This window comes from Cryptomeria japonica, chromosome 8, assembly GCF_030272615.1.
Source record: "Cryptomeria japonica chromosome 8, Sugi_1.0, whole genome shotgun sequence".
Taxonomy (NCBI): domain Eukaryota; kingdom Viridiplantae; phylum Streptophyta; class Pinopsida; order Cupressales; family Cupressaceae; genus Cryptomeria; species Cryptomeria japonica.
The window spans coordinates 298,821,404-298,848,228 of record NC_081412.1 but is presented as its reverse complement, the minus strand read 5'-3'; the positions used below and the strand labels follow the sequence as shown (position 1 = coordinate 298,848,228).

At 40.8% G+C, this 26,825-nt stretch overlaps 1 protein-coding gene across 4 annotated transcripts in view; it reads right to left on the bottom strand.

Moving 5' to 3' along the window:
• LOC131035899 (structural maintenance of chromosomes flexible hinge domain-containing protein GMI1) overlaps positions 1 to 26,825 on the bottom strand; it is a 254,949-nt gene that overhangs the window by 75,542 nt on the left and 152,582 nt on the right. For all 4 annotated transcript variants that reach the window (XM_057967666.2, XM_057967665.2, XM_057967667.2 and 1 more), the window contains 2 exons: positions 3,753 to 3,843; positions 3,378 to 3,412 (listed from right to left, as the gene is read on the bottom strand). In XM_057967666.2, coding sequence (XP_057823649.2) covers positions 3,378 to 3,412; positions 3,753 to 3,843 — 126 coding nt within the window. The remainder of the gene's footprint in view (positions 1 to 3,377; positions 3,413 to 3,752; positions 3,844 to 26,825) is intronic.

The window sequence follows — 26,825 nt, the reverse complement described above, 5'->3', positions numbered from 1 at the left end:
TAGATGCTTCAAACTCAAAGGGATTATCAAAGGATAGAAAGTAAACGCTTTGGCAGACATAGGAGCCTCACATGACTTCATTAGCAAACACTTAGCAGCAAAGAGAAGGTTAAAAACTCAAGAGTTTGGAGGATTTGAAGTGATCATGGGCAACGAAGTCATAGACAGGTGCACTAAGATTATACCTCAATTGGAAGTCACCCTAGGAGGGCATACAATTAAGAGGGACTTCTTTGTGGTGAACCTAGAGAACGGCATCATTTTGGGAATGCCATGGATAAACTCATTGGTATGATTCACAATGGACAGTCCAAATCGGGAGATATGCTTCCAACATGAAGGGAGAGAGATAACATTAAAAGGAATCCCCGATGGCTCTCCAAAAATAGTATCATGCAATAAAATGGAAAAAATCCTTAGGCATGATCAAGGAGAGTGGGTCGCCCAATGTATGGTCTTGGATAAATCTCCGACCGAAGGTCAAATCGTTCATAGTGATATACAACCCATCCTTAGGAGGCACAAAAAAGTCTTCAAAGACATTCCTTTGGGCTTACCCCCAAAAAGGGAATTTGAACACTCCATTGAATTAGAAGGAGCAAAACCTGTCATTACCACTCCTTATTGCCACCCCCCACAAATTCAAAGAGGAGATTAAAAAAACCATGAAAGAATTATTAGAAATGGGACACATCCAGCCAAGCAGCAGCCCCTTTGCTTCATCAGTGGTATTGGTCAAAAAGAAAGACGGGACAATGAGAATGTGCATAGATTACCGGGCCCTGAATAAAAAGACTATAAAAAATAGATACCCTATTCCGAGAATTGACGAACTAATGGATGAACTACACGGAGCAAGATATTTTTCTCAAATTGATCTAAGGTCAGGATATCATCAGATTAGAATGAGGGAAGAGGATATTCCCAAAACAGCATTCAGATGTCACTATGGACATTTTGAGTTTTTGGTCCTACCATTTGGTCTCACTAATGCCTCGGCCACCTTCTAGTCATGTATGAATCATACATTCAGGCAACAATTGAGGAAACTTCTTCTAATATTTTTTGATGATATACTTATTTACAGCAAGACATGGAAAGAACATTTTCGGCACATTGAAGAAGTATTAAATATTCTTGAGTCTGAATCATTATATGCCGAAGTCTCCAAATGCGAATTTGGGATGAAAGAAATCATCTACCTAGGGACACAAAATTAGTGAGGCCGGAGTAAGTGTGGATGAAGAAAAGATCAAGGCCATCAAGGAATGGCCCACCCCTAGAACCTTAACACAATTAAGGGGATTTGTGGGACTATGCAGCTACAATAGACATTTTGTAAAAGGGTTCTCCAAGATTGCAGCTCATTTCCAAGCTCATTTGTCAATGATCAGACCTAAGTGAGGAACTAAGAACTACAAATGGTTCTAGTGGTTCCTAGAAGTTCCTAGAGCTAGGAAGACCTTTGCCTGGCCAATTTTGTTCCAATATCCTCCAAATCTGAACCATAGATACCCATTTGGGCATTCTACAAAGTGAAAAGCTTACAAGACCTGACTATATTGTTAGTTCAATTACAGACTGATTTTTCACCCAACGCTCCCTGACTAAATTGTTAGTTCAATTACAGCATATGCCAAAGTAAACATGAATACGAAATGCATAACTGATTTTTAAGAATGTTACCAAAGTTATACCAAACATATGCTTCAATTCAAAAAGAGCATATTCACTTGAACAGTGAACTGAATATGTTGTTTGACATATCATAAAGAATATTACCAGATTTTTAAAAAAATATATGCTACAGACTCACAGTGAAAGATCAGTTCAGAGGAATACCATTGTCACAAGCTGTTTGAATGTTAGTAATTATCATGCATTATAATGTTAAACATTTAATACTAATATTTGTTGATATGTTACTTTTTAGTGATAGCTAGGTTGCCTCTTAGTGATAATCAGGTTGGTTAGGTTGGTTAGGTTGGTTTATCATACTACAACCTACAGATTTATGTGAAGGAAGCAACAGTGTCATGAGGTGGAGAGTAAACTAAATACTTTTCTTAGCATTTCCTCCGTTTTCTTCCTCAAAATTTAAATCTGTGAAGATCCAGAATCCAACAGAAACAAGATGGGAACAAAAAATAAAATCTTACTTCACTTTAACAGAGCATATATCAGAAAAACAAGTGAAAAAAGAAACCACCACCAAGTATATGAATTACTTATACACTATGTTCCACAGCATTTCCAGAATGCGCACGTTGGGACACATTTTGGGGACAGCAGTCCAGGAGACCATTTATAGCATATGGCAGGGGAAGAAAGTGCACGTGTGTGTGCCTCAGCATTTCCAGAAAGGCTACAGTGCAAAAACGTTTTGGGGACAGCACTCCAGGAGGCCATTTAGTGGGGATAGCAGGGAACGAAAGTATATGCATCTATACTGGAAATTCAATAGATAAGGTTTAACCTTTCTCAAATATTACATTTCATAAAGATTTAAAATATCAGACTACAAAAGAACTCAGTATATTTACAGTGAATATTTAAGAAGACTAACACATGTGTACTTTGTTATTACAGTGGCCCGACTTTTACAAAATAAATAAAAGCATTGAACATACAATGCACTCAATTTGTTACTCTGTAAAACCAACCAATTTAAGAATACAACCTAACAATCCAAATCGTACTTTTGATGAGCATAGGGTCACCATATTCCAAGTTTAGAACACGATAAAATAAAAAGATTGAAAATATGATGCACCCAATCTGTTTCTCCAACAAACCAAACAATTCAATAATATTACCAACAATCCAAATTGTAATTTTGATGAAAGTGGGATCAACATGTTCCCAGTTTAGAACACAATTGAAAACACTGACAAATACTACACACTTTTTTCTTTGTTTTTTCTCCTTTAAACTGACTCTTAGTGAAAAAAAAAATTAAAAAATTAAAAAGGGTGTGTGTCCCCAATTGGACGGGGAACGGCCAGGCAACATCCCATGCTGTCCCCAGAACACCAGTGACAATACGGAGATAGTGCTAGGGGGTGAGAACAGCTCCCCATGGAACATATCTTATATGACAAATCCCTATTGATGCAATGTTGTCTTGGATGCCTTCTAGAATATGAAATTCTGTGTCCACTATTCAAAATGACAAAAGGAATATTCCTACAATTACTGTCTTCTTATATACTACTCGGTATCAAGACAAACAGACTTCATAAAGCATTGATTCCCATCTACACCAAAGAAGAAAGACCAACATTTATTAAAAAGAATCTAATTTCTGAGCCTAAATCTGAAAGATTTGTTTAAAATACAATTTTAAAAAACTTCAAAATAATATCTACTAGACTCACTTTAGAAGTTGTAGGTGAAAATCCAGCATCTGTCTCTGCACTCATTCCAAACAGTATCACCACTAAATCAGCATCTCAGCTCATATTCCCAAAGAAATTAAGTCATCCCTAGATTAGTTATTAAAAAATAAAATGTGGAATTTATGACAGAGATTCACATACAAATAATCAACAATTACACTGCAGTTTTGTATGCTACAATTTTCAGATGATCTCTAAAGATAATTGAACGTTTTTTATGGTGGAGGGAGAGGCATTCATCCAATGGGATGAGGAATAAGAAAATAAAGGAGTTATTTATAACAGAAAACAAGAAGACACTCAATTGTCAAACACCAATAGAAGATTCAATTTTCAAGTAACAATGCTTCATACCAACAAAACATTTGACCCTTTTATAACACTGTTGTGGAATTAGTGCATTCTCTGTCCGCCTGCGCTTAGGCTCCATAAAGGGAAGCCGACCCTGTTATGAAAAATCCATTAGTATGCAAACAGAAATAGACAAATGGTTTCAAACCTCAGGCATCAAAATTAAATACTAAACGCATGACTATATATATATATATATACACACACACACACACTGCAGTAGCTTAGATGCCGTCCACCAAACATAGAATAAACTATAACAACGATTAATGACAAACACTTTTAAACTACACTTTTTCCTCCAAGACACGCTTTCTCTATCTACTAAAGAAAAATGATATTTTAAATCGAAAAAGTGGTCAACGTTGAGTTGGTTTATTAATCTTCTTTATGTATTGATTGATTTGATAACTCACTCAATGTCACATACAAAATAGCTATACTTTTGTGCTAGGGTTGCCCAACTCCTTGTAGGAAAAATTTCAACCTGAAAAACTATCAATATCAATGCATATACTTGTAATGTGTTTGAAATTATACCCCAAAGTAGAAACAAAATCCTTCTGTCAGAAATATAGCATGTTAGCAGAAATAAAGGATAGAAGTTAGTTTTTTCAAAAATAAACTCCCAATTCCCAGACTAAAACTGATATTGAAAAAGAATCAGCCATTGCAGGTTAAAAAAACAAATCTTTCAAGTCAGGTAAAGGCACACAAATCAACTCAGATAAAATAATGAATTGCAAGTTCTTGTGCCTCGACTTGGCCAGATGAACAATTGGACATTGTCTCAACTTTCTATAAACATAATGACTCACATGAACACAATTATTTGAATCAAAGCAGCAAAAATCTTTTGGAGAAAAAGTCAGTAAACTAAAAGTACAAGATTTTTTGAAATAATCAGGATTTAAACTGGGAAAAATCAGGGAAATTTTGGATTTAAAAAACAATTAAAAACTGTCCAAATGAAAAGTTTGTCTAAACTAGTAGAATGCGGTGTAACAGATAAACTTTGCTACTAAGTGATTCTTTGGTAAGCTGTGTATGAATTTCATGAAGTTAATGCTAAGTTAACAATAAAACAGTTGAATGATATGTGAGTACACCTCTAGTCTTGTTGTATGATGTGAGCGGATGATAAAATGTTACAACATTACATTTCAAATTATTATTAATATCAAAAGAATGTTTAATCATAGAGACTGTACTATCATAACAAACTCTCAAAACTTTGAAAACTCAGTAAGACCTCATAACAACTACAATAAACATGTTTGTGTTTAAGTAGTATAAAAGAGGAGCATTTTAGCAATGCAAAATTTTCAAGTTGGAAACTTCAAAGAATATATCGTCCAAAAAAACTATAATCAATTGATAAAAGTGAAACCATTTCTTATAACAAGTAGAGTCAAATGGGCATGAATTATGCATTTTCAAAGATTCAAAGTAAAAAACCAGTCACAATCAAAAGCTTTGCTATTAAACCAAACCTTCAAGTCAAAATACTGAATCATATAAAGTAGAAGTAGAAGGTAGACACAACACATTTTAGGATAAATATGCAAAATATCAATATAAGCATACAAAATCACGATGACCAAGTTTTTAATGTCACAAAGATTTGACATCATGGTGCAATACTAGGTTACATATAAACATCAAGCTGATGTTTTATTCAGCCAAGCTTTTAATGTCACAAAGATTTGACATCATGGTGCAATACTAGGTTACATATAAACATCAAGCTGATGTTTTATTCAGCCAAGCATACACAACTTGAGAGAATGATAAAATGTTATGAAGACAAAAGATGACCTACACATAACATTACCTCTTCTCTTCTAGTAATGAGATTATGTAAAAAAGTGAAACTATAGCATTGCATATTCATCAAGCAAAGCAATGATATGATAGAGAGCCTCAATTAGCATTAAATTCAAGCCATTTAGCCAAGAATATGGATTATTTCTTTCATGAGACTAATTTACAAGGCTATCACTATAGAAAAAAGATAGGTCATCAACTGTTGTTTGGACCAAATAACCAACCAAACTTCACAATGACAATTTAGCTGTACAGAAAATCAAGATAAGAAGTAGACACAAAATAAAACCTGATAAACAAGACATAAAATATGAACTAGACACAACGAACTAAAATATAACATCAAAATATAGACCATTCACCCACCATAACAATAGATTACTCTCTTTGGATGGAAGCCTCACCAAAATAAAAGAGATTTAACACTTTTATCTTGATAATTTGAATTTCCTTGTGATGTGCACATTACAAATTTTATTTAACATTTAAACATAGACAAGTAGAAATAAAAGTAAACCATGTCTGACAGCATGTTGACAATATCAATAGAAATCCTATCATCTGAATATAGATAAAATCAAACCATGCTAGACACAAAATATGAAGTATGAACAACAAGTGAAGATATAACCTCAGAATATAGACCATTCACTTGTCATAACATTAAAATACTATCGCTTTGGATGGAGGCTCAACCAAAATAAAATAGATTTAACATTTTTTACCTTGATAATTTCAATTGAAAGATTTATACAATGTGTACATTGAAAATTTTCTTGAACAATTCATTCATCTATTTTTACGCGCTGGTTGAATTTTATTTAAATACTATTTATATGGCGTGAAGTTATAGAATGTATTTGCAGCAATATTACAGCAAAACATTCTCTGCCTTCAACTCAAATGCACTACTTCTTGACTCCCCACAAATTTGCAACTACTTGTGCCTTCTATGCATGTGCCAACAACCTCCCATTTGTAGTTGTGCCATTAGATATCACAAACTGCAATATTAATAAAATATTTCACCATTTCATACATTCATTTCAACGTAACATTGTTCATTCTCCATTTTGACATCAGGATTCAACATCAAATATTAAATTTTATTTTCAAATTTGTTAAACTAGGCTCAAACTAGCAGCTTATGAATTTATGTGGTGAAATGCATTGCCACAATGAGCTCCCATGAGATAGAAATTCATTCTCATAGTGAAAATAAATCAGAATATAAACCCCACGGGGCTGATCATGAACCCCAAATTAGTTTCATAGCAAATGCAGCAGCTAGCATAGAGTGCCCCTCCAAATTACTCGCAAAGAATGCTGAGGATCCTTTTGATCATAAGTATCCTCTCAAATAGTTTGCAACAAAAATACCATGCCCGTCAAGGGCATGTGGTGGCATAAGGAAGTAGAAATGCAACTTTTGTGGTATAGAATGGTATGGCAGAATTAGTAGAGTTAATGCTGTAATGTGCCCTTCTCCGTAGTGATTAGTTCAGTTGGCCGTTAACCTATTTCGGAGGCCCATAGGCTAGTCAGGAGCACAAATTAGGGTTTCCTATTTTCTAGGAGGATTCTTTGGTGTTTTCAGGGGGTGTATGTGGGAGTTTGACAGTTTGGATTCTAGATTCCTTATGGGTTTTCAAAGAGCTTCAAGATGGTTCGACATGCATCTGCATCAGGTGACTTTTTCCAGACTTACTATTTTTAGTAAGTGCAACGGCTGCTCAGAATGTGGTTAAAATCACTTTGGAAACACTTACTATTTTCAGCAGTATGCTATTTTTAGTAAGTACTATTTTTAGCAAGATGTCAGCAGGCCTGTTCAGACGGCTATTTCCGGCAAGTTAGTTTGAGCTATTGGTCTTCCAAGCATTTTTTGGTGCTATTCTTGGCAAGGGTTCTTCAACTCAGTTCAGTGACTATTTCTGGCAAGGCAATTCTCTCAACTTGTTTCCCCATATCCTTGGAGCTTGTTTTGGCAAGTTCAGTATTTGATGAAAAATGGTGTTTTAAATTAAATTATAACTTAAGGCAAAGGTTGGACGATTTAATTTAAAGGGACTGCTTAAGTTATATTGATATCTAAGTCATTTCCTTAATTATATATTGGGCGATTTATTGTTGAGGAAAAATACTTTATAAAGTGGAATATTACGCCTTATGGAGAAATAACTTAATTTTATAATATAGTTCACTTATCTACCTTGGATGCCACATTATGATTTTATTGTCATTTTTATAAAGTATATATGCTCCTATGAAAAGGTCGATTTGGAGAAAGGAGAAATGAAATGTAATTTCAAAATAATGTGAAGTGAATGTGTATTTGGGTTTGGCGTTCATTTGGAGGGAATGTGAATTTGAACTTGGAGACACAAAGTCTATAAATAAGAGTGTTGGGCTCTTGTTTTCGGCATCCAAGAATTTTTATAATAAAATGCTGCCGAAATGTAGAGTGAAAGCTTTGGGGAATGCTTACCTCCTAGCCATAGCTTGATTTCTTCCTTGCAATATAGCAACTAATTGAGCTAGAGACTGCTCTTCATTCAGAGGAGTGGATGGAAGATAATGTTGCAGATTTATATATTAGATTTCTAATTTTTGGGAGTGTTGTAGTGTGTTCTTGTTGCTAGTCGCAGACTGTGCTGAAGTGGATTCCGGGTCGCAGGTCTCAGTGTGTCATTCCCCTTGTTCTGGGTATTTCATCAATCTTTCTTTATGGTTTAGGCGATTCATTTTTCAAGTTATAGAGCTTAAAATGGTGTGTTGGATTTTATTTTTGCAAAATCGTACCTTAGCTGACCGTACCATGTGGCTGAGCGCTTTGGAATGCATGCATAAATTATTGGGGTTGGTTTGCCATTTTTTTTTGTCCTAGGAATGATCGCCTACCTCCTTGTGATCATTTGCTTTCAGTTTCATGTAATTTGGTTAGGAATTGGGTGAGTTGTGAGTGTTTTAGTGGGATTTGGTGTTTCTGGTCTGTGTGTTTTCAGCGTGTTGGGAGTATATCAGAATTAAGAGTTTTGGGTGTTCGGAGTTGGTTTTGGGGTGTGTGAGTTCATTGGTGTGAAGAGAAAGGACTTGGTTTCATTTACAGTTGTTGGTCAAGTTATTGCACTTGGTTCATCACTCTTATATGCTATGATTCATATTGTAATACAGGTAGTAGTACTAACAGCAGTTTCTATTGTTCTTTCTTGTCCCACTGCATAAGTGGAAGGGGCTGGCCTTGCCGCCTATATTTGGAATAGTGATTTCCCTTAAATTGTAATCCAACATTGTAAAGCTGGTTACTAGTACTAACAGCTATCTAATTGGATTATTGCTCTTAGTCCCACTGCATAAGTGGAAGAAGCTGGTTTTGCCGCCTATTTTGAATATTGTAATACTGTCCTCCCGCTGCATAAGCGGTAGAGTTGATTGTAATTTCATTTCTAGTCCTCCCACTGAACAAGCGGTTGAGTGATTGCATTATTCAGTTCTTTAGCTTGTCCTTGGCTGGTTTACCACCAAGTGATTGCATTGTTTTCATTATCCCGCTGTATAAGCGGAAGGGCTTGGCTTGCCACCGGAAGATTGTAATCATTTTCAATTATTGGCATCTAACGATCCCCTCGACACTGTATGCTCTCACCCTCCCAAATTGGGCTCTCGGTGATCAGAAAGTGGAGGGTTACTTTCAGCAGCATTTAGTTTTCATTTCCTAACCATAACAAGTGTTGTGTTGAATGTAATTGTGGAAAAAAATTGGGAAAAATTAAGGGGGATATTACAAATGCACACTTCCTTTTTATTCGAGGAAAAGGTGTGGAGGGGTGTTCTTTTCTGGAAAAAGCTGCAAACGTCAAATATAGAATTGAGATCAACAACCTTTGGGATTTCTAATGACAATGCAGCTGCAATGCATACCACTTTGTCTCCTAGGACACAAGTTTAGCAGAGCCAACCACATGCTTCTAGTCGTACATTCCAAAAGAGAGCAGGAGTGATGTCATGACCTTTGTCCACTTATAGTGTTGTGGCCCACACACGAGAGGGTAAGGAGAAACACATGTTTCAAGTAGCCCCATAGCTGAATCGGAATCAACATTTTTGCTCTTGGGATCCAGTTGTGATGGTCCCTACATATGATGTGGATCTTGCTTGTGATGAATCTGCTTATGACCATACAATGGTTCCTACTTCATCTACATAGTTGAGCATCAGGGACGGCTTTGATGGCATTAACTTTGACGGCATCGTTACGAACATTGATAATAAATCTAACCTACCATTTCAAGATAAGGAGATTGTTTAGTCCTAAACGTATAGTGGTGGATAATCAATAACCCAGCAGTACCTGCATATACTAAGCATTCATAGAACAAAATAATTGTACATCATAACAGGAATGACAGATGATAATAATCAGACCAAAAAGTTATATCTTTATTCCAATGTCTCCAATGGTTCATACTTGATCCCCTCCAGGCCACTGCTCTGCTCGTCCTTTCCCTACTGCGTCTGATCAGTGGGCCTCTCCTCATCTGAGATCGTGACCTTGCTATCTGGAGTCACGTCAGGCCTGATAGCCATGTTATGTGGTACGGGGGAGGGGGGCAGGTGTGGGGCAAGCGCGAACTGTCCTAGCCACCCGTCCAACGACACGTCTATATCCTCATCTGTCATAGTACCCAGGGCTGCCTCTAAGTTAGCTGATGTCGTACCAATCTCTACTGCCCTCGTACCAGTTCCCGCCGTACTAGTTCCTGCTGCCGCTGTGCTGGTCTCTGCTGCCATCATACCAGTTCCTACTTCCGTCGTACCAGTTTCTGCTGCCAATACGGCTAAACTGATCTGTGGCAACGATACTCGTCGTTGTGCCGGCAGCTCCCCTCCGCTAATCTTCTAGAATAGTACCCCCACAGGTCGTACATCTCCTACGAGGTTGGCGACTACAAGTGCCTCCTGAGGTACCAGGTGTGCCGAGGCTAATTTTGAGGGCGTAAACTTTACCCTCGTGCTCTTCCATTGTGCCCGCAATCCCCCCTGTTGCTCCTCTTCTTCATCTTCTTCCTCCTGGCATGATTCTATTTCCTCATCTTCCTCTACGGTGGTGTGTTCCGATAGATGGAACCCTTCATCCCCACTTTCCAGTTCTTTTGTTTCTTCCGCTTCCTCAGACCCTTCAGTACTGCTACCCTCTTCCACTTCCACAGATGTGTCTAGCTTCCTCCTCTTCCGTGTGGGCTACGCTGTGTCGCCAAGGGTGTCCAGGTGAATGTAGTAGTACATAGTGGGTTTATTTGGTTCCACCCGTCTGTGAGGTACGAACGTCCCCCAACCCTCTGGCAGTACCTGTAGGCGTACTGCATCTAAGAACAAACTGATGGCATGATGGCACATGTAGAATGCTTTGTGTTCTAATCTCAGGAAGTCATGGATGCGTTCTGCCAGGAGTTGTCCCCAGTTGTACACTTTCCCGCATCTAACCCCGTTCATTAACCCAATCATCCATATGGCAATATCTGAAGCCCGACTGGCCCCTGTCAGGCAGCTTTTAACCAGGTCCATTAACATCCTCCACTCTCCTGGTGCGATAAAACTACACTTCATTCCTCTACTATCGACCCAGACGCTCTTCCACTATTCTTCTGTAAGGTCGTCTCTGCACACCATGTCTATCAACCACTTTTTCTTTTCTTTGGTAAGGTTTTTGGTTGGTTTGGTAGCAATTGCTCCTTTATCTGGTATGCCAAACGCGCCTGAAATCCTCAGGTTTGAATGAAACCCGCACTGTGTGCCCTTGAAACTGGATGACCGAAGCACGCTCATGAGGGTTATAACCGGATACCATGGTCTGTAGGACTGGCTCGAACTCCTTAATGTTAAATATGGGCATCTGCACAGCGTGGTCGACCTATGCTTTTTTAAGTGATTCCTTCATCACATGATCTGGAGGGTTTTCCTCCCACCAGGTACGGCATTCACTGCGAGTCACACTTTCGAATGCTACATTGGCTGCGGTGAGTTCCTCCGGGTCCTTTGTTGTCTTCGGTCTGCTCCTGGTTTTCCTGTTGCTAGCAGGCTCTGTGGCAGCCATGATTGTATTGCAACTGCCTTTCCCCGTTCTTCTGACTAAACCCCTTCTTGCGTCCTTATTATAACCGTCTGCCAGATTATCTCGCCAGTTGGTACAGCCCATTGTATTACTTTCAGTTTCCCCGTTGTACGGTCCCTTCCTTGTGTTCTGCACTTCCTCTCTTATACCCTCGTGCCTTGATTGCCCGGTCAAATGCCTATCGTACGGCCCGGTTGTTGCCGTCGTACTACTTCCTTGTCTGCCACCGTACGAATTTCCCTTGCTTCTGCATGCATTGGTTTGTGTTGTCCGTACACCATTTAGTGAAGGTGTGTCCCTACCTTGTATCATGTCCGTACAGTTAGGCTATAAGTCGTACGATGGGTCCCTTTTGTTCTTGCTCCATTTTTCGTACACACCAACACCATGCGCTGAATGTCGTACACGTACAGTGGAGGAAGGTCGTACGTCGTACGACAATATCAGTTTGTGCCTCGTGCTGCATACGTCGTACAAGTACGTCTTCCTTTTTGCTATGTTCCGGGTGTCGTACTTCGTACGGTGATTCCTGTTTAACTTGCCGGCGCCTTGAATCCGTACGTCGTACGGTAGAACCTCTGCAAGCCGTACGCCGTACGGCTCAACTTGCCTTCCAGACTGTGCACACGTCGTACAATGGTTCCTACCCTCTGTGTCTTGAATCTGTACGTCGTACGATATAACTTATTGGGTAATCCGTACACTGTACGGCCCAGCTCCCTGGCTCTCTTGCCTTCCAGACTGCGTAATCCGTACACCGTACGGATTGGTCACTCCCTTCGGCCCTCTTTCTGCGTCCGTACCAACAGTTCTGCTCAATGCTGTCTGGCTCGTGGGTTCTCTTTCTTGCGTTGTGCCTAATGGGGTCTCCTGGCAACTTTTATAAGCACTTTCCTTTTTGAGGGTTAGGGTTAGGTAAATGTGTTTTATTAACTTGACATAAAATACTTGCTTTTTCAGTAACCTTACTTTTTCCTTACTACATTTACTTATACTTGCCTGACATTCCAATTTTTTAATGCCTACAGATTTGGCCTTCCTTGCTTTTTCCTTGCATTTTCCCTCTTCAACTTTTAAGACCCCTTGTTTTACAAGTCGTCTTATTTCTTTTGTCTGGCACAGTTTTTTCAATATTAGCTTCCTTGCCTTAAGTTTACCTCAGTACTGCTTGGCTTGCTTGTGCCTTCTGATGTGGACCCCTGGCTGGTTGATCGAGTTTATTGCGTGCAAGAAATTCCCTTGTCTTTTTTGTTTTCTTTTCCCCAGCCTTCTACCCTACCTTTTCCTCCATTCCTTCCTTAGTACATCATTCCTCCCCTTGTCCTCCTTCCATTTCTTATTTGGCTCCGGGTCTCTCTCCTCGTTGCTCCTTTTCACTCCGTGTATTTTTGGGTGTCCTTACTTTTATTTATGAGTCGTGCAACCAAGTACACACATGTGGTAATCTTCTGTAGCACTCTTGGCCGCAGCAGGTCCCTACGTACTCCAGATCCCATATTTTGTCCACCAGTGGGGCGGGTCCCACACCCCTGTAGCGATCGTCAATGTATCGAGCCCCGTATTGGTGGTACCATTTTACTTTCTCTCCTTCGATCTCCGATGGTCTAGCTGGGTTGGGAATCACTCGATATAATGAGTTAGGTCCAGCCTCCATCTCGCCTGCCCTGGACGCGATGACAAATAGATCCTCTGCCTTCAGTACCATTTTTAAACATGGTCCCAAGGTTGCCCCACATTCTTCCAGGTTGAGTTCGTCCTCGAGGTCTCTCGGCTCCACTTCTGTAAGTGGGTTCCCAGTTTTCCTCCGAGCTTCTAATTCTTCGTCGATGTCATATGCGACGTACCCTTCCCGAGCTCCTTCGTATGGCGCCCATTTTTTCCAATATCCTGAGACCCGTACCCACACAGCTGGGTCTCCGAAATACGCATTCGTGAGATGTTTGTGAATCCAGGGAACTACTACACCTTCCACCCTTTTTGATACAAGTCGTTCTTCTATAGTCGTTAAGGGCTTTGCCCAATCATCATCCCTCCTGTAGGGTTCCTCTTGTACTACTGGATCTTCCTGGATCTCCTTGTCTTGACCAATGGTCCAATTTCCTCTCGTGGCACATCCTAGCATGTTGATCCCAATCACAGGTTTAGTTCTTTCCCTATAGATTTTTAACTTGGAACCGTTCACAAGGTCCCTGATCGGATTGTTGTCCAGAGTTGCCAGTTTCACTGATCCGTTACTGCCGACCTCTCTGATTTTATAGGGCCCGAGCCACCGGACCTTGAACTTCCCCGGTCGAAGTTCGTTCCGACCGTTATACTTCAATACTAACTGTCCCGATCGGAAGTTGGCTTTCCACAGATGCTGGTCATGCCAATGCTTCCTCCGAAATTGTGCCACCTCAGTCGCCCATTGTGCCATCAGTCTCCGTTCATCCAGCATTACCAACCCATCCAGCCTTGCATTCATGCTTTCAGTGTCCCCTAATCGATTTTCTACCGCCACCCGAAGGCTTGGCACGGTGTACTCAGCTGGTACCACTGCCTCCTGGCCGTACATGAGTTGGAACGGTGTATGCCCGATAGTGACTTTGTATGTTGTACAGTAAGCCCATAGTACAGCTGGTAGTCTTTCCTCCCAGTCTTCTTGTTCCACCCCACATGACTTGTAAATTATTGATACCAATACTTTGTTGGTTGCCTCTGCCTGTCAATTAGCACGGGGATAGTATGGGCTGGATAGGTTATGGAATATTTTAAATTCCACGGTCATGGTACGGATTACCTGATTGACGAAGTGCACTCCTCTGTCACTAGTGATTCGAAGTGGTATCCCGTACCTGGTGACAATTTGTTTGTACAAGAACCGTGCCGTACTCAAAGCTGTGTTATCGGGCAAGGCCTTAGCTTCTCCCCACTTAGTGAGGTATTCTGTGGCTACCACAATGTACTTGCACCGGTGTAGGCTACTTGGTTTCAAGGGTCCCACAAAGTCTAGACCCCATCGTTCGAATAGTTCTTGCGGCTGGGAAGGAAAGAGAGGCATGAAGTCCCTCTTGAGAGGTTTTCCAGCTCATTGACAAGTGTCGCATCCGATCACCCACTCTCGGACGTCCGTGTGTAGAGTTGGCCACCATAGCCCTGCGAGGAGCACTTTCCTAGCGGTTGCATCTGGTCCCATATGTCCACCTGCCAATCCGTCGTGTGCCTCCTTTAGTACACTGCAAACTTCCTCCTCCATGACACACTTCCTCAAGATTTGGTCGGCGCCCATCTTATATAGAAGTCCATTAATTAGTTGGAAGGTTTTGCTCTTTAGTGCTAATTTCCTCCATTCCCCTGGAGGCATCTCACTTGGAAATGTGGAAGTAGATAGGTACTGCCCTATCTTTTCATACCAGGCTGGTAGTATTGCAATTTGGAACAAGTGTGCATCTGGAAAATCTTCGTTTACTCCTTCGGTCGGTTCTCCTGATCTGATCCTTGATAGCTGATCTACAATCACATGGGACTTCCCTGGCCGTACGACAATGGTGAAGGTGAATTCTTGTAAAAGCAGTAGCCACCGACTTACCCTTCCTTGAATGATTGGTTTATTCACTAGGTACATTAGTGCCTGGTGGTCCACATAAAACGTGAACGGTGTTGCCAACGAGTAGTGACGGAACTTCTGAACTGCATACACCATCCCTAGTGCCTCTCGCTCTATTGTGCTATAGTTCCTTTCTGCTTTTGACAAGAGTCAACTTGCGAAGAAGACGGAATGGTCTAGTCCTTGTGTCCCTACCTGGGCGAGGGTAGCACCAATTGCAAAGTTGGAGGCGTCCACGTGCACATGAAATTCTTTGTTCCAGTCTGGGTATACCAATATCGGTGCACTCACTAGTCGGTCTTTTAATTCCGTGAAGGCTTCTTCTTGCTCCGTACCCCATACAAACGGCTCTCCCTTCCTTGTCAACTTATCTAATGGCCACGACACCTGTGCAAAGCCCTTGATGAACCTCCGGTAGTAGCCTACGTGGCCAAGGAATGATTTCACCCCTGTTACGTTCGTTGGACTTTCCATGTTGACAATTACTCCTATCTTGTCTGGGTCTGTCTTCAATCCTTCCTTAGAGACGATGTGGCCCAGGAGTTTCCCTTGTGGTACCATAAATCTGCACTTCTTTGGGTTCAGAGCTAGCCTAGCCTTCCGACATCTCTCCATGCACTCTCCCAAGGCGTTCAAATGAGTGTCCTGATCGCTGAAAATCGACCAGTCATCCAAGAATGCTCTGAAATTTCCTACTGACATCTTGTCAAAAATGTGCAGAATTATTCGCTGGAAGGTCGCGGGCGCGTTGCATAGACCGAAGGGCATGCGGTTATAGGCGTACACTCCTTCCTCCACCACAAATGTGGTCTTCAGCTTATCTTCTTCCGCGATACTTATTTGGTTGTACCCAAAGAATCCATCTAGGAATGTGTACCTCTCGTGCCCGACGACTTCTTCCAGAATACTGTCAGTGAATGGGATCGGGAATGGATCCTTTATGGTTACTGCATTTAGGTACCTGAAGTCCACACATATCCTTATCTGATTAGCTTCTTTTTTAAGGGAGATGACTATTGGGGAAACCCAGTCACTTGTCTCCACTTTGAATATGATCCCTGCTTCTAGCATTTTGTTGATCTCCTCATTGACTCTGGCTGCGTAGTTTTTGTTCATCCTATACGGCCTCCTTCGTACCTGTTGGGCCCCTGGTACGAGGGTTATGCGATGTACGCACAGCTCTGGCGGTACTCCTTTCAAGTCTTTGTAGGTCCAGGCGAAAACATCTTTATATTCCAGAAATATCTTGAAGGTTGCTGCCTTCAGTACCGGGTTCCAATCATCTCCTACCAGTATCATCTGCAGTACTGCTTCGTTGCCTAGATTAATCTTCTCCACATCTCGTTCCTCATACTTGATGGGTTTATCCCTGTCAAACTGGTGTGCTGGCGTGCCATCCACTCTTGCCATTCCTTCTTGATATCTACCATACTTTGGGGGAAAGGATTGTTCCTCCGTCTCCCCGCTTGCTTCTCCTAACTCACATATTTGCAGCATGTGACATTCCGGATGGAAGACCTCATAGTCCTCCATTTGCCAATGAAAAAGTCCTGCCATCGAGCTAGCTCCATCCTCCGAACACCCGTCTAACTCCAGTACTCCTTCGTCAGGTTCTTTCCCGCCTCTGCCTCCTTCAGAGCCCCACTCCCATCAATTGGAATCTTCCGAATCGGAGTCTGATGATGCGAGCTCTTTGCTGACGGACTAGTTCCTGAGATCAATTACATACTTATGACCGTCACTCTCGATTGAGAGCGTATTCCTTTTCCAGTTGTGATTAGCTTTGGCCATGATCAGCCACCCCCTTCCTAGAAGAGCATCGTACGCTTTCCTTTCCATCGAAATGACTAGAAAATCCAGGATGAACTGCTGCGTCCCAATTACCACCTTTTGTGCCATGAGGGTGCCGAGGGGTTTGATACCGTGTTGGTAAGCACCGACCAGGTGGAAGGTTGGTGGCCAGAGGGTAGGCTTACCAAGGCTTTGCCAAATTCCCTCTGATAGTACGTTGACTCCGGACCCGCCATCAACAATGGTGTTAGTAAGCTTCTGTCCCATTATATACATCTCTACTACTGCTGGTTTCCGCCCAATGCCCACCGCGAGTAGCATAGGATTCATGGCATCCGTACCAGGTTCCTTTCCTGGGTCCGTACTGCATGGGTCCGCCACTGTTTGGTGTTCCTGTCCAAGGGTAGTGTCCATGGTTATATTTGTCAAAGCCATCCTTATCTGTGGCATGGTCTGCAGAAGGTCGTACACCCGTACAGGTATTGTGGTTTGTAACATCTGCTTGATGATAATTTTTTCTAGTTCCGGTCGGACCGACGTATCGGCGGCCAGGTGCGAGGCCATCCATTCTCCAGCGATCGCCCACTGGATATCTGCCCTTGCCTCCTAAAGTCTTTCTTTTTCTGTGCGAGGGTCCGACTACATGGCTTTCTTATTTTGCAACCTTGTGATTGCCAACACGTCTTCCTTTGATCCCTCTACATCGAGAATGTTCACCCCGTTTTGTTTTGGGCAATCTATGTCCTCATGATTCCCTGGAGCGCACCATCTGCACAACAAACTTCCTACATCACCTCTGTTTTGGCATTCTCGAGCAAAGTGACCCCATTCATTGCACTTCCTGCACTGAATCATGGGTCGCCCCTTCCCGTCGTATTGAATCCTGCTCCTTGGTGTGTTATTATTGGATCTATTGTTCCCCCGTCGATTGTTTCTGTATCCTCCGGGTGAGGCATCAGGGTTTGTTGTTGGCCTTGGAGGTGTTGTTGGTGTTATCGTTTGGTCAGGTTGGGCATAGAGCACTTGTGTGCTCTGTGCCTTCAAGTTGTATGAGCATTCCTTGGTGGAATGTCCCGTTATTTGGCAGATGTCACAGAAGACTTTTCGAGGACAACCTCCTTTAGTGTGCCCTTCAGTCTTGCAGTCAGTACACCATAGTTCTTTTCCTTCCCTACCGCTTTCTTTGTCACCTTTTAACTCCTTCATCATCCTCATCATATCTTTGCGGAGTCCTTGCAGTGGTTTTGATCCTCCGTCGTTGTCATCGTCCGTGCTGTCACCATCGCTGCTCCGTCGCTTCCCTCGGGATGTCTTGTTTTCACTTTCAATATCCATGGCACGATTTTATGCTTCATCGTACGATAGCGGAGGTACTACTTTCATCGTCCTTCTCAGGGATGGTACCAATCCTTCTACAAACCACCGCTTCTTGAGGCCATCCACCAGCTGGTTCTCCATTTTGTTCAGTAGTTCCCTCAGTCGTCTGTTATATGCGCGTACACTTTCGTTTTTTCCTTGTTTGGTGTTGTAAATTTCCACCACAATCTTGTTGTCGTCCCGTAGGAGTTTGAATTCTCCCTCGAAGGCCTTCTTCAGATTACTCCAGGATGTTTTATGCTGTGCATCAAGGTCTGTGTACCAGGCAATCGCTATTCCTCGTAAGGTGGCTGGAAATGCCTTCACCCAGTAGTCCCGGTCGTCCTGGCCATTTGCTTCCCAGATAGTAACGCATGTCTTGCAATGTCGTACGGGATCCTTTGATCCGTCGCCCATGAATTGTGGAAGTTTTTGTTTCTCCGGGGTGTGTGCCATCGTTCTTTTCTGTGCTTTTTTATGTAGTGCCTCGAAATGGCTATATGCCAGGAAGGTACTATGTGTCCGGGTGGTGCCGTACGCTCATGGTCTGGTTGGGTCCCTGCCAACCGGGCTTCGGTCACCTTCACCTCTATAGTCCCTCCTTCCCGGGGTTTCCGGGTCAGATCTTCCTATTTTGATGCCCTCTGACAATGACAAGTTTTTAATGCCGGACAATGTCGCTTCGAAAATAGTGACGATTTCCTTGTGCAAGTCTCGTACCGCCTCCTCTCCTTGTTCGGAAAATTTCGATTGGGTGCTTTGTGATTCGGTTCCGGAGTCTTCTTCACTTGACGTCGAGTGTGGGGCCTGGTCGGGGAGATCTTCCTCCGCTACGTCTGGAAGTGGCAGGTTCTTGGCGACCTCGGCCAACTCCTTCCACGTACACGGTTTTTGCCTCTCCTGACTACGACTCCAACTCACTCAGACTTCTGTTGTGTTTCTACGGACTCCTTGAATCGGCAACCTCTCTTAGTCGTCGTCACCTGTTGGCCTGTTCTTTTATGCAGAGGGATCGCCGTACAGTTCCCTCGTTTACTCCTTCGGTAGCAGTGGTACGTCTGTCTTTGTTCGGCCGTAGGGGCATCAAGTGCCAGAGGTACGGCGCTGACTGGCCTCCCTCTCCTCTTCCTCCCTACGACTTCGTTCCTCGTACCGTCGGAGAACTTGTTGCCGTCGAAGTTCCTATGCCGTTTCCTCCCTTTGGTCTTTGAGTGCAATCAAATTCCTGGTGAGTAACCTTGGAATACTTCCGAGTAGGTCAAATACGAGGGTGCTGACGGTGAGTTCACCACGTACCGTACCTTCCGAGACGGCTCTCTCCTGAGCCTCTCGCCGTACGTACTGCGTGACCGACACGTCCCACAACTCCACCAAGTCTGCCGTCAACTGATCCTCTCGTTCCTCTTCCGCGGTACTCTCTTCGTGCATGTCGTTGTCCACGACAATTAATTCCTGGTTAAATGGTTGGCCCATTAATTGCTTCCGCCTGCCGCCATGGTTATCTCCACATTCGTTCAGGCAACAGTGCCAAAATGTTTAGTCCTAAACGTATAGTGGTGGATAATCAATAACCCAGCAGTACCTGCATATACTAAGCATTCATAGAACAGAATAATTGTACATCATAACACGAATGACAGATGATAATAATCAAACCAGAAAGTTATATCTTTATTCCAATGTCTCCAATGGTTCATACATAATCCCCTGCCGAGGTTCCAACCAACCACTATATAGACCCGACGGTTGGCCAAGTTGCCAACCGTCACCAACTCCCAACTACCAGACAGGAACCTCTCGGCAATAGCAAAACATAAACACACACAACACACTTATAATTATTATTCGTACTTAACATACGTTTTCACCCCTAAAAGAGATTTTAGGTGTCCATACACTGCCTAGATCAGCTATTGAGGAAGATCATGATTATTTTGATCGTGACCTTTTAATAGAGCATGATGATACCCCAACTTTCACACACGCGCGTATTGGAGAAGGGACCAAGAAGGGAGCTGATTTGAAGGTGCATGATTATGAAGACAAATCAGAAATTTTGCATGGATGAGTTGGGTCTCATAAGTTACATCCTTTGGAAGGTCAACTAAGGCTAAATGAAGGTATGGTTGTGGCAGCTCTAAACCATTTTGATCATCTTCATAAGATGATGGCAGGTTTGTGTTGAAAGGCTTTAGGGAATCATGATGGTTTGGAGGGAGGTCCATCTCTTGCCGACTTACACAAGCTCAAGGAGGCCTTGGTAGTAGTGAAATCAAACTGCCTACACTTGTGGATAGAGATCATCTCCTCACACTTGGTGAGATATACTTTGATGCCTTGAGAAGACAAGGAGATGGCATGGGTAAGCTTGATGAGAAGTTGGTCATAGCACACTGTTCATCATACATAGCAAAATTTCAGACTTCTAGGTCAGCCACACCGAATGAAAAACAATGCAATATGAAGAGGGCAAAAAGTGGAGACATTGAGGAAGGACTTGAAGGGTCATTTGATGAAGGTGTGAAGGTAGAGGAGACACATACACATGACGAGTCAGCTTGCAGCTATGGGACAGAGTTTGTGACACATGATACACATGATTTTCACTTGGAGCTGTCACACATGGGCATGAGATAAGGGCTAATTTTTTTATGTATGACAGCAGTTCCTTACCTTTGTATCATTGTGATATACCACCCAAGAGAATCAGTCTAGAGGCTTGTGATTTCCCTTGGGATACTCATGTTAGTTTCACAATTGATGCAACAAAGAGGAAGAAGATGTTTGAGGAGAGTGGAGACACTATGGAGAGGTATGACAGTGTTTATGATTTTCTGATTTGGAACAACAGTCATTGGGTTCAGCATAATCTTCATTTGGCAACAATAATTAATGAAGATGATAGTAAGAAGTCTTCTTTTGTTCTTGGCATTCATTTTGGAGACAAGCATAACATCTTATTTGTGTGCCCGAGACACAAGAAGATCAAGTTAGTACAGAGTTTGCAACTTCCTTGCTTCACAGATTTCCGATGAAGGCACTTCCCCATGTCTTGCATACACTTGGAGAAACGAGGGTACAAGGTGTTGTATGCACAGACTCCCCCGTCTCCGACAGGGAACCCCCTTCCTTTTTGCCTTGCTAGCCATGAGAGAGAAAGAGAGCCTTGGTGGTATATGGAGTCAAGGTGAAGTCCAAGCATGAGTAAATAAGATGAACTCAGGCCCATCGACCTGTATTTGTATTGCAACATAGGAGTTTGAGAGCTTAAGCATAAGAAGAACAAGGCAAGTGAAAAGGAATAAGCATTGTTGCCAAAGAGAATCTATCTGCTGAAATCATTCAATAAGTTACATCTTGAGCCCAAGCTAAGGCAGTCCTAGGCCAAATTAGACCAAAGGCAACTCAAATTCAGTGTTTTATAAGCCCAAGATTCAGAATAAATATTTTCCCAATCCCCTTGCAAATGCCTAAGAAAAGGCCAAAGTTCATCTGAGCTTCCAAACTTTGGTGTGAGCAACAAAACAAGGAATAAGCCTTTTTCCCAAAATGCTTGAAAAGGCCTAAGTTCAAGTTGAAGTTCCCAAAACTCAACAACTTCAGTGTTGGCAACAGGCTGAAGATCATGTAATTCCCTCCAAAGTTCATATGTTTGCAATAGGAAAAGGGGATGAGCTTTCGTCTTTTTGTGCATCAAGGCTTCCTCATGAGCATAAGCAAAGGGTTACATAAAAAAATCAGTGTGTTTAGAAGGCTATGGACTAAGGAAATGAAATAGAAACAAAGTACGAAGCTGAATTGCAGATCAAACTTCAGTGTACGCTACTGAAAAGGTGACAAGCTTTATTTCCAAAATACCTAAAAAGTCTGAAGTTCAAGCCAAAGTTCACCAAAACCTGAAAAAAAATCATTGTTTTCTGAACTTTTGCCATTCCAATCCCCTTGAAAAGGCCGAAGTTGAGGCCGAAATTCATGCATGACTTTCCAAACTTCGGTGCGAATAAAATCTTATTTCCAATACTCTTTCCAAGGCCGAGGTCCAGGTCGAACTTTCTCATTTTGTGCCAAAATTCAGTGATGTTCCTAATAATCCTCCAAATGCCAAGGTTCATTCCCAAGTTTTCTTCTCAAGTTTGGATTTTCTAGTCACAAGGAGGTGGGATTTAGGGCATCAAGGACCTTTCCTAGACAAACAAGGTAGCATTCCAAAATCATTGTTGAATGAAGCTCAAAGTTAGGAAAAGTTTTCATTCCCAAGGTGCTTCCCAAGCCGAGGTTTAGGCCAAAGTTCATCACTTTCTCAGAAATCAGAAACAACTCTTGTTTCTTTCAACATTGCAAATGCCTATGTTCAAGCCGAACTATTGAACAAGCTCTCCAAATTTGAGAATAGAGTGTTGGATTTGGTTTGGCCTTATCGAATGGCACTTCCTTATGCCTACTTTGAACCTTAGCACTTCCCGGACCACTTCCTCAAACCCAAAAGACCCTCATTGATACGATTGTGAGTAATGTTCAAATGTCAAATCACAAAGGGAGTAATCAATTTGAGTACCTTCAGGGAATGAGTGAATAGTGAATGAATGACAAGACGAAATGACAATTGATCTTTGACCTACATGTTTGTCATGTCCCCTCCTGGATCGTTACATATATACGGAGAGAAAGAGAGAGACCCTAAATGAAGAAGTTATTATTATTAATTAATATAATAATTACCAATGAATGATTATTTAAAATTCATTAATTAAATATTATTTATGAACATGATTTAAATATTATATATTATCAACATAATTTATATACTCAATAATAAATAATAATACAATTGAAATACAAAAGAATAAACATAAAAATTAATATCAATACACTTATTTAATATTGATTAATCCTCCATTTATTATCATCAATAATGAATAATCATGAATATCTATAATAATAAATTATTAAATAAAATATTAATTTGCAATTAATATTGATTACTATTAAATAATTATTTAAGAAACACAGTGGCAGACCAAATCTGACACATGTCAGATTTGTCTGCCTGCCTTTGCAACAAAAACACACAAGGGAAACTACGTAGCAAAGAGGGAAGATGGGGTGTAATGCCTAAGGCTCATGAACGACCCATCATACAAAAGATACCCTACACAAATACTGTTTTAAGGGGACCAGTTCCGTTGACCATAGTCTGCAATAATTTCTTAAGAGATTCTGATATTATGTGAGGGCAAATACGGTATTAATGTCATTAATCATATTGACACATAATCTTCCTACTTGGCAATACAATCAGCTATGTAGAGATCGTATACAAGAAAGAGCCCCCCAAAGGAACAAGGACTCAAAATAATGATTAGGGAGAATCGGTGATAACAATGCTTCCATAAATCGAATATAATCGTTTTTCGGTTCATGCATTTATTGATAGCAATGAAAGTTACTATATTCATCAATAATAATGAATTGGCACGATACTAATGATAAAGGCAAATACAAAACATTATCTACCAAATCGAACTAGAACATAATACCCAAGCACTTATTAAAGATTAAAGGCAAACAACGAATCCGCAACTTGAATTGTTATAATAATGAAGTGTTTAAACACAGCTACGATAATGATAAGTATAAAGTCAAGGCTCAATTAATAATCGTTAAGTATGGATCATCTATTTCCATCTAAATGATGATATCGATCATGATTAAGGGAATACAATAATCATTATCAGATGCGATCTGTGTGAACTGTGAAAAGTCACGATTAGGGAAATACATGTCTCTTATGGTCAAGGGATGCAACCATTCAGGTTACGGGATATATATATTTTATTTTTCTTATTCCGAGGGGGAGGGAAGAGATATATAAGTGTATGTGTGAGGTGAGCTTATAATGTGTAATGCAGAAATTGTGATTAAAAAAGGACAACCTGTGCATATGTGCTGTGTGTATCAAGTCAACCAGATAATATATTTAATGTACAGACCATATTAAAAAGTGTGCTGTATAAGAGTAGATGTGGTGAAGACGTGAGGAATAGAAGATAAAATAAATATTCAGATCTGCAGTTAAAGAATTAAAAGAAAATTATTAAAATGTTGAAAATGCAGATATAGGAAAATATATTGGAGAACATAGGAAAAGATAGGAATTACTGCTGTGTAGACAGAGGAAAGAGTAAAAGAAGGAAACAGCAGAGGTGCCACAGGTACGTATATCTGTGTGGATGTGTGTGCCACACACACACATGTAAATATACGTGTAGTTTTTAATAGTTATGTCATTATTATTATAATGTGTTTTTAATAGTTATGACATAATTATTATAATATGTATGTACAAAATTATGTCATCATTATTACAATGTTGTATGTACAGAATTTTAGCATAATGTTGTATGTCACAATATTATAATTTAAGTAATAATGATAATAGGAATTATAATGACATTGATAAAATGAATTGTTATGAAATGTTATATATCAATGAATGGCAATAATATGATTATATGATGGAGGCTATTGGGAGGAAACCCCCGTAGCCTAATTCAGGGATTATGATAATCCCTGGTAAGCAGTATATACTAAATATCTATATGCATATATATGGCTTGGTTGACTAAGTTCATCCAAGAAGAGACGGATCTGGCCGGTCCTCTCTGAGGACTTGGATGATGAGATGCATCATCCAAGGCAAGGAATTGACATATGGTCTTCCTTGTATGGCTTGAGTGTAAGAAACAGGAATCGAATTAACCTTCGGTTTCCTAGATGGCTTGGGTGTGAGAAGTTACATCCAAGATAGGAATCATATTAACCTTTGATTTCTTCAATGGCTTGGATGTAAGAAATTGCATCCAAGACAAGAATCGAATTAACCTTCGATTTCCTGATATGGCTTGGAACCACATGGGTTCCAAGAAGGCGAGCTCCACAACCGCCTAAGGACATGTCCCAATGCTGCACTTGTATCCTTTTAAGAATTGAAATTAGTGTTAATTAAGTAATTGAACTTTAATTGCAAATTAGATTAGTTATGTATAGATTTTGTTGTGTTCTAAAAATCTGTTTTGCAGGACAATGATTTGCTAACTAGTAGGGACATTATAATGTTCATGCAGGATGGAGGACTCAACGGAGGCCATGTGGAGATGCTTGGGACAAAGAAGGCTCTGCGACACTACCCTCCAAGGGATTCCCAAGATAGAGCTAAAGGAAGAATTCCATGCTAGCACCCTAAAGATGTTAGTGAACATAGCCAAGGGCAAAGTAAGAGTGGGTTGGATGAGCAAAGGCCACTACCACCATTAGCATGGCAACAAGTTAAAAGTCAGGGCATGAGATTGAAAGAAGGATCACAGAGCAATGTGTTGCAAAGCCAATTGGTGATGTTTCCAAAATTTTGGAAGGCAGTGACAGGAACAGAATACTACAAGACATGCAAAAATAGGAAAAGAACAACTGGAGATGACAAAATAAATTTATTGTAATAGCAATTATTTTATTGTAAAATAACTACTTGTTGGATCAATTTAATGCAGTCCAAAAGGGGGCCACAAGTTAGTTATTTCCCAGCTACCAAATTTACCTTTTTGTGCCTTAAGCCCCATGAAATTGTCTTTTAGTGGAATTAATTGAAAAAAGTTGAAAGTAGCTGAAAAGTTGGTTGATGGTTGTTGAGATCATTAACCAAAAATCTATCATGACTTTTAGAAGGCAGATCAAAGCCATTGGATGGATGGACTCCTGGCCATTGATTCAAAATGTAAAATCTATAAAAGGTCAGTGCCCCTGTTATTGTAACGTGTTAGAATTTCAAAGTTAGACAGTTAGAAGAAGTAGAATAGAGTAGGAATTGTTGGACAAAAATGGTTGTAATAGAGTCAGAACAAATGAATAAAGCATTGAAGTGTGGTGTTTTGCCATTTGCTCTAACCTGTCTGCATGTTGCTTTTCATCAAGTTAGTTGGACTTCAGTGACCTTAATGGTGAAGTGTGAGGGTATTTGATTTCATTTCAAGTTCATACCATTCGCGGCTTACTAATTGTAAGTCCCTATGCATGGTTAGTCTGAACCTACCATTGCTCTTAGTTTAACTATGAATGTTTGTTTCAGACTAAGCCAGAATTGGGTATCTAAATGAATATTCATACTCTAATAATCCTCTTATTTCCTTTGGAGCTTTCACTATTCCTACGGAGTTGTGAGCCCAATTTTAATAAGTCACTTGGTTATTTTGCATAATTTAATTTACAATTGTGAACAATCCTTTATAACATTTTTTTCCACTTTTTCTAAATGTCCATACCTTTTTTATTTTTTTACATTCCACATATCTCCCACAAACTCACCGTGTACTCAGCAGCAACTCACAAAAACTTGGAAGAAAATCTTCTAAAG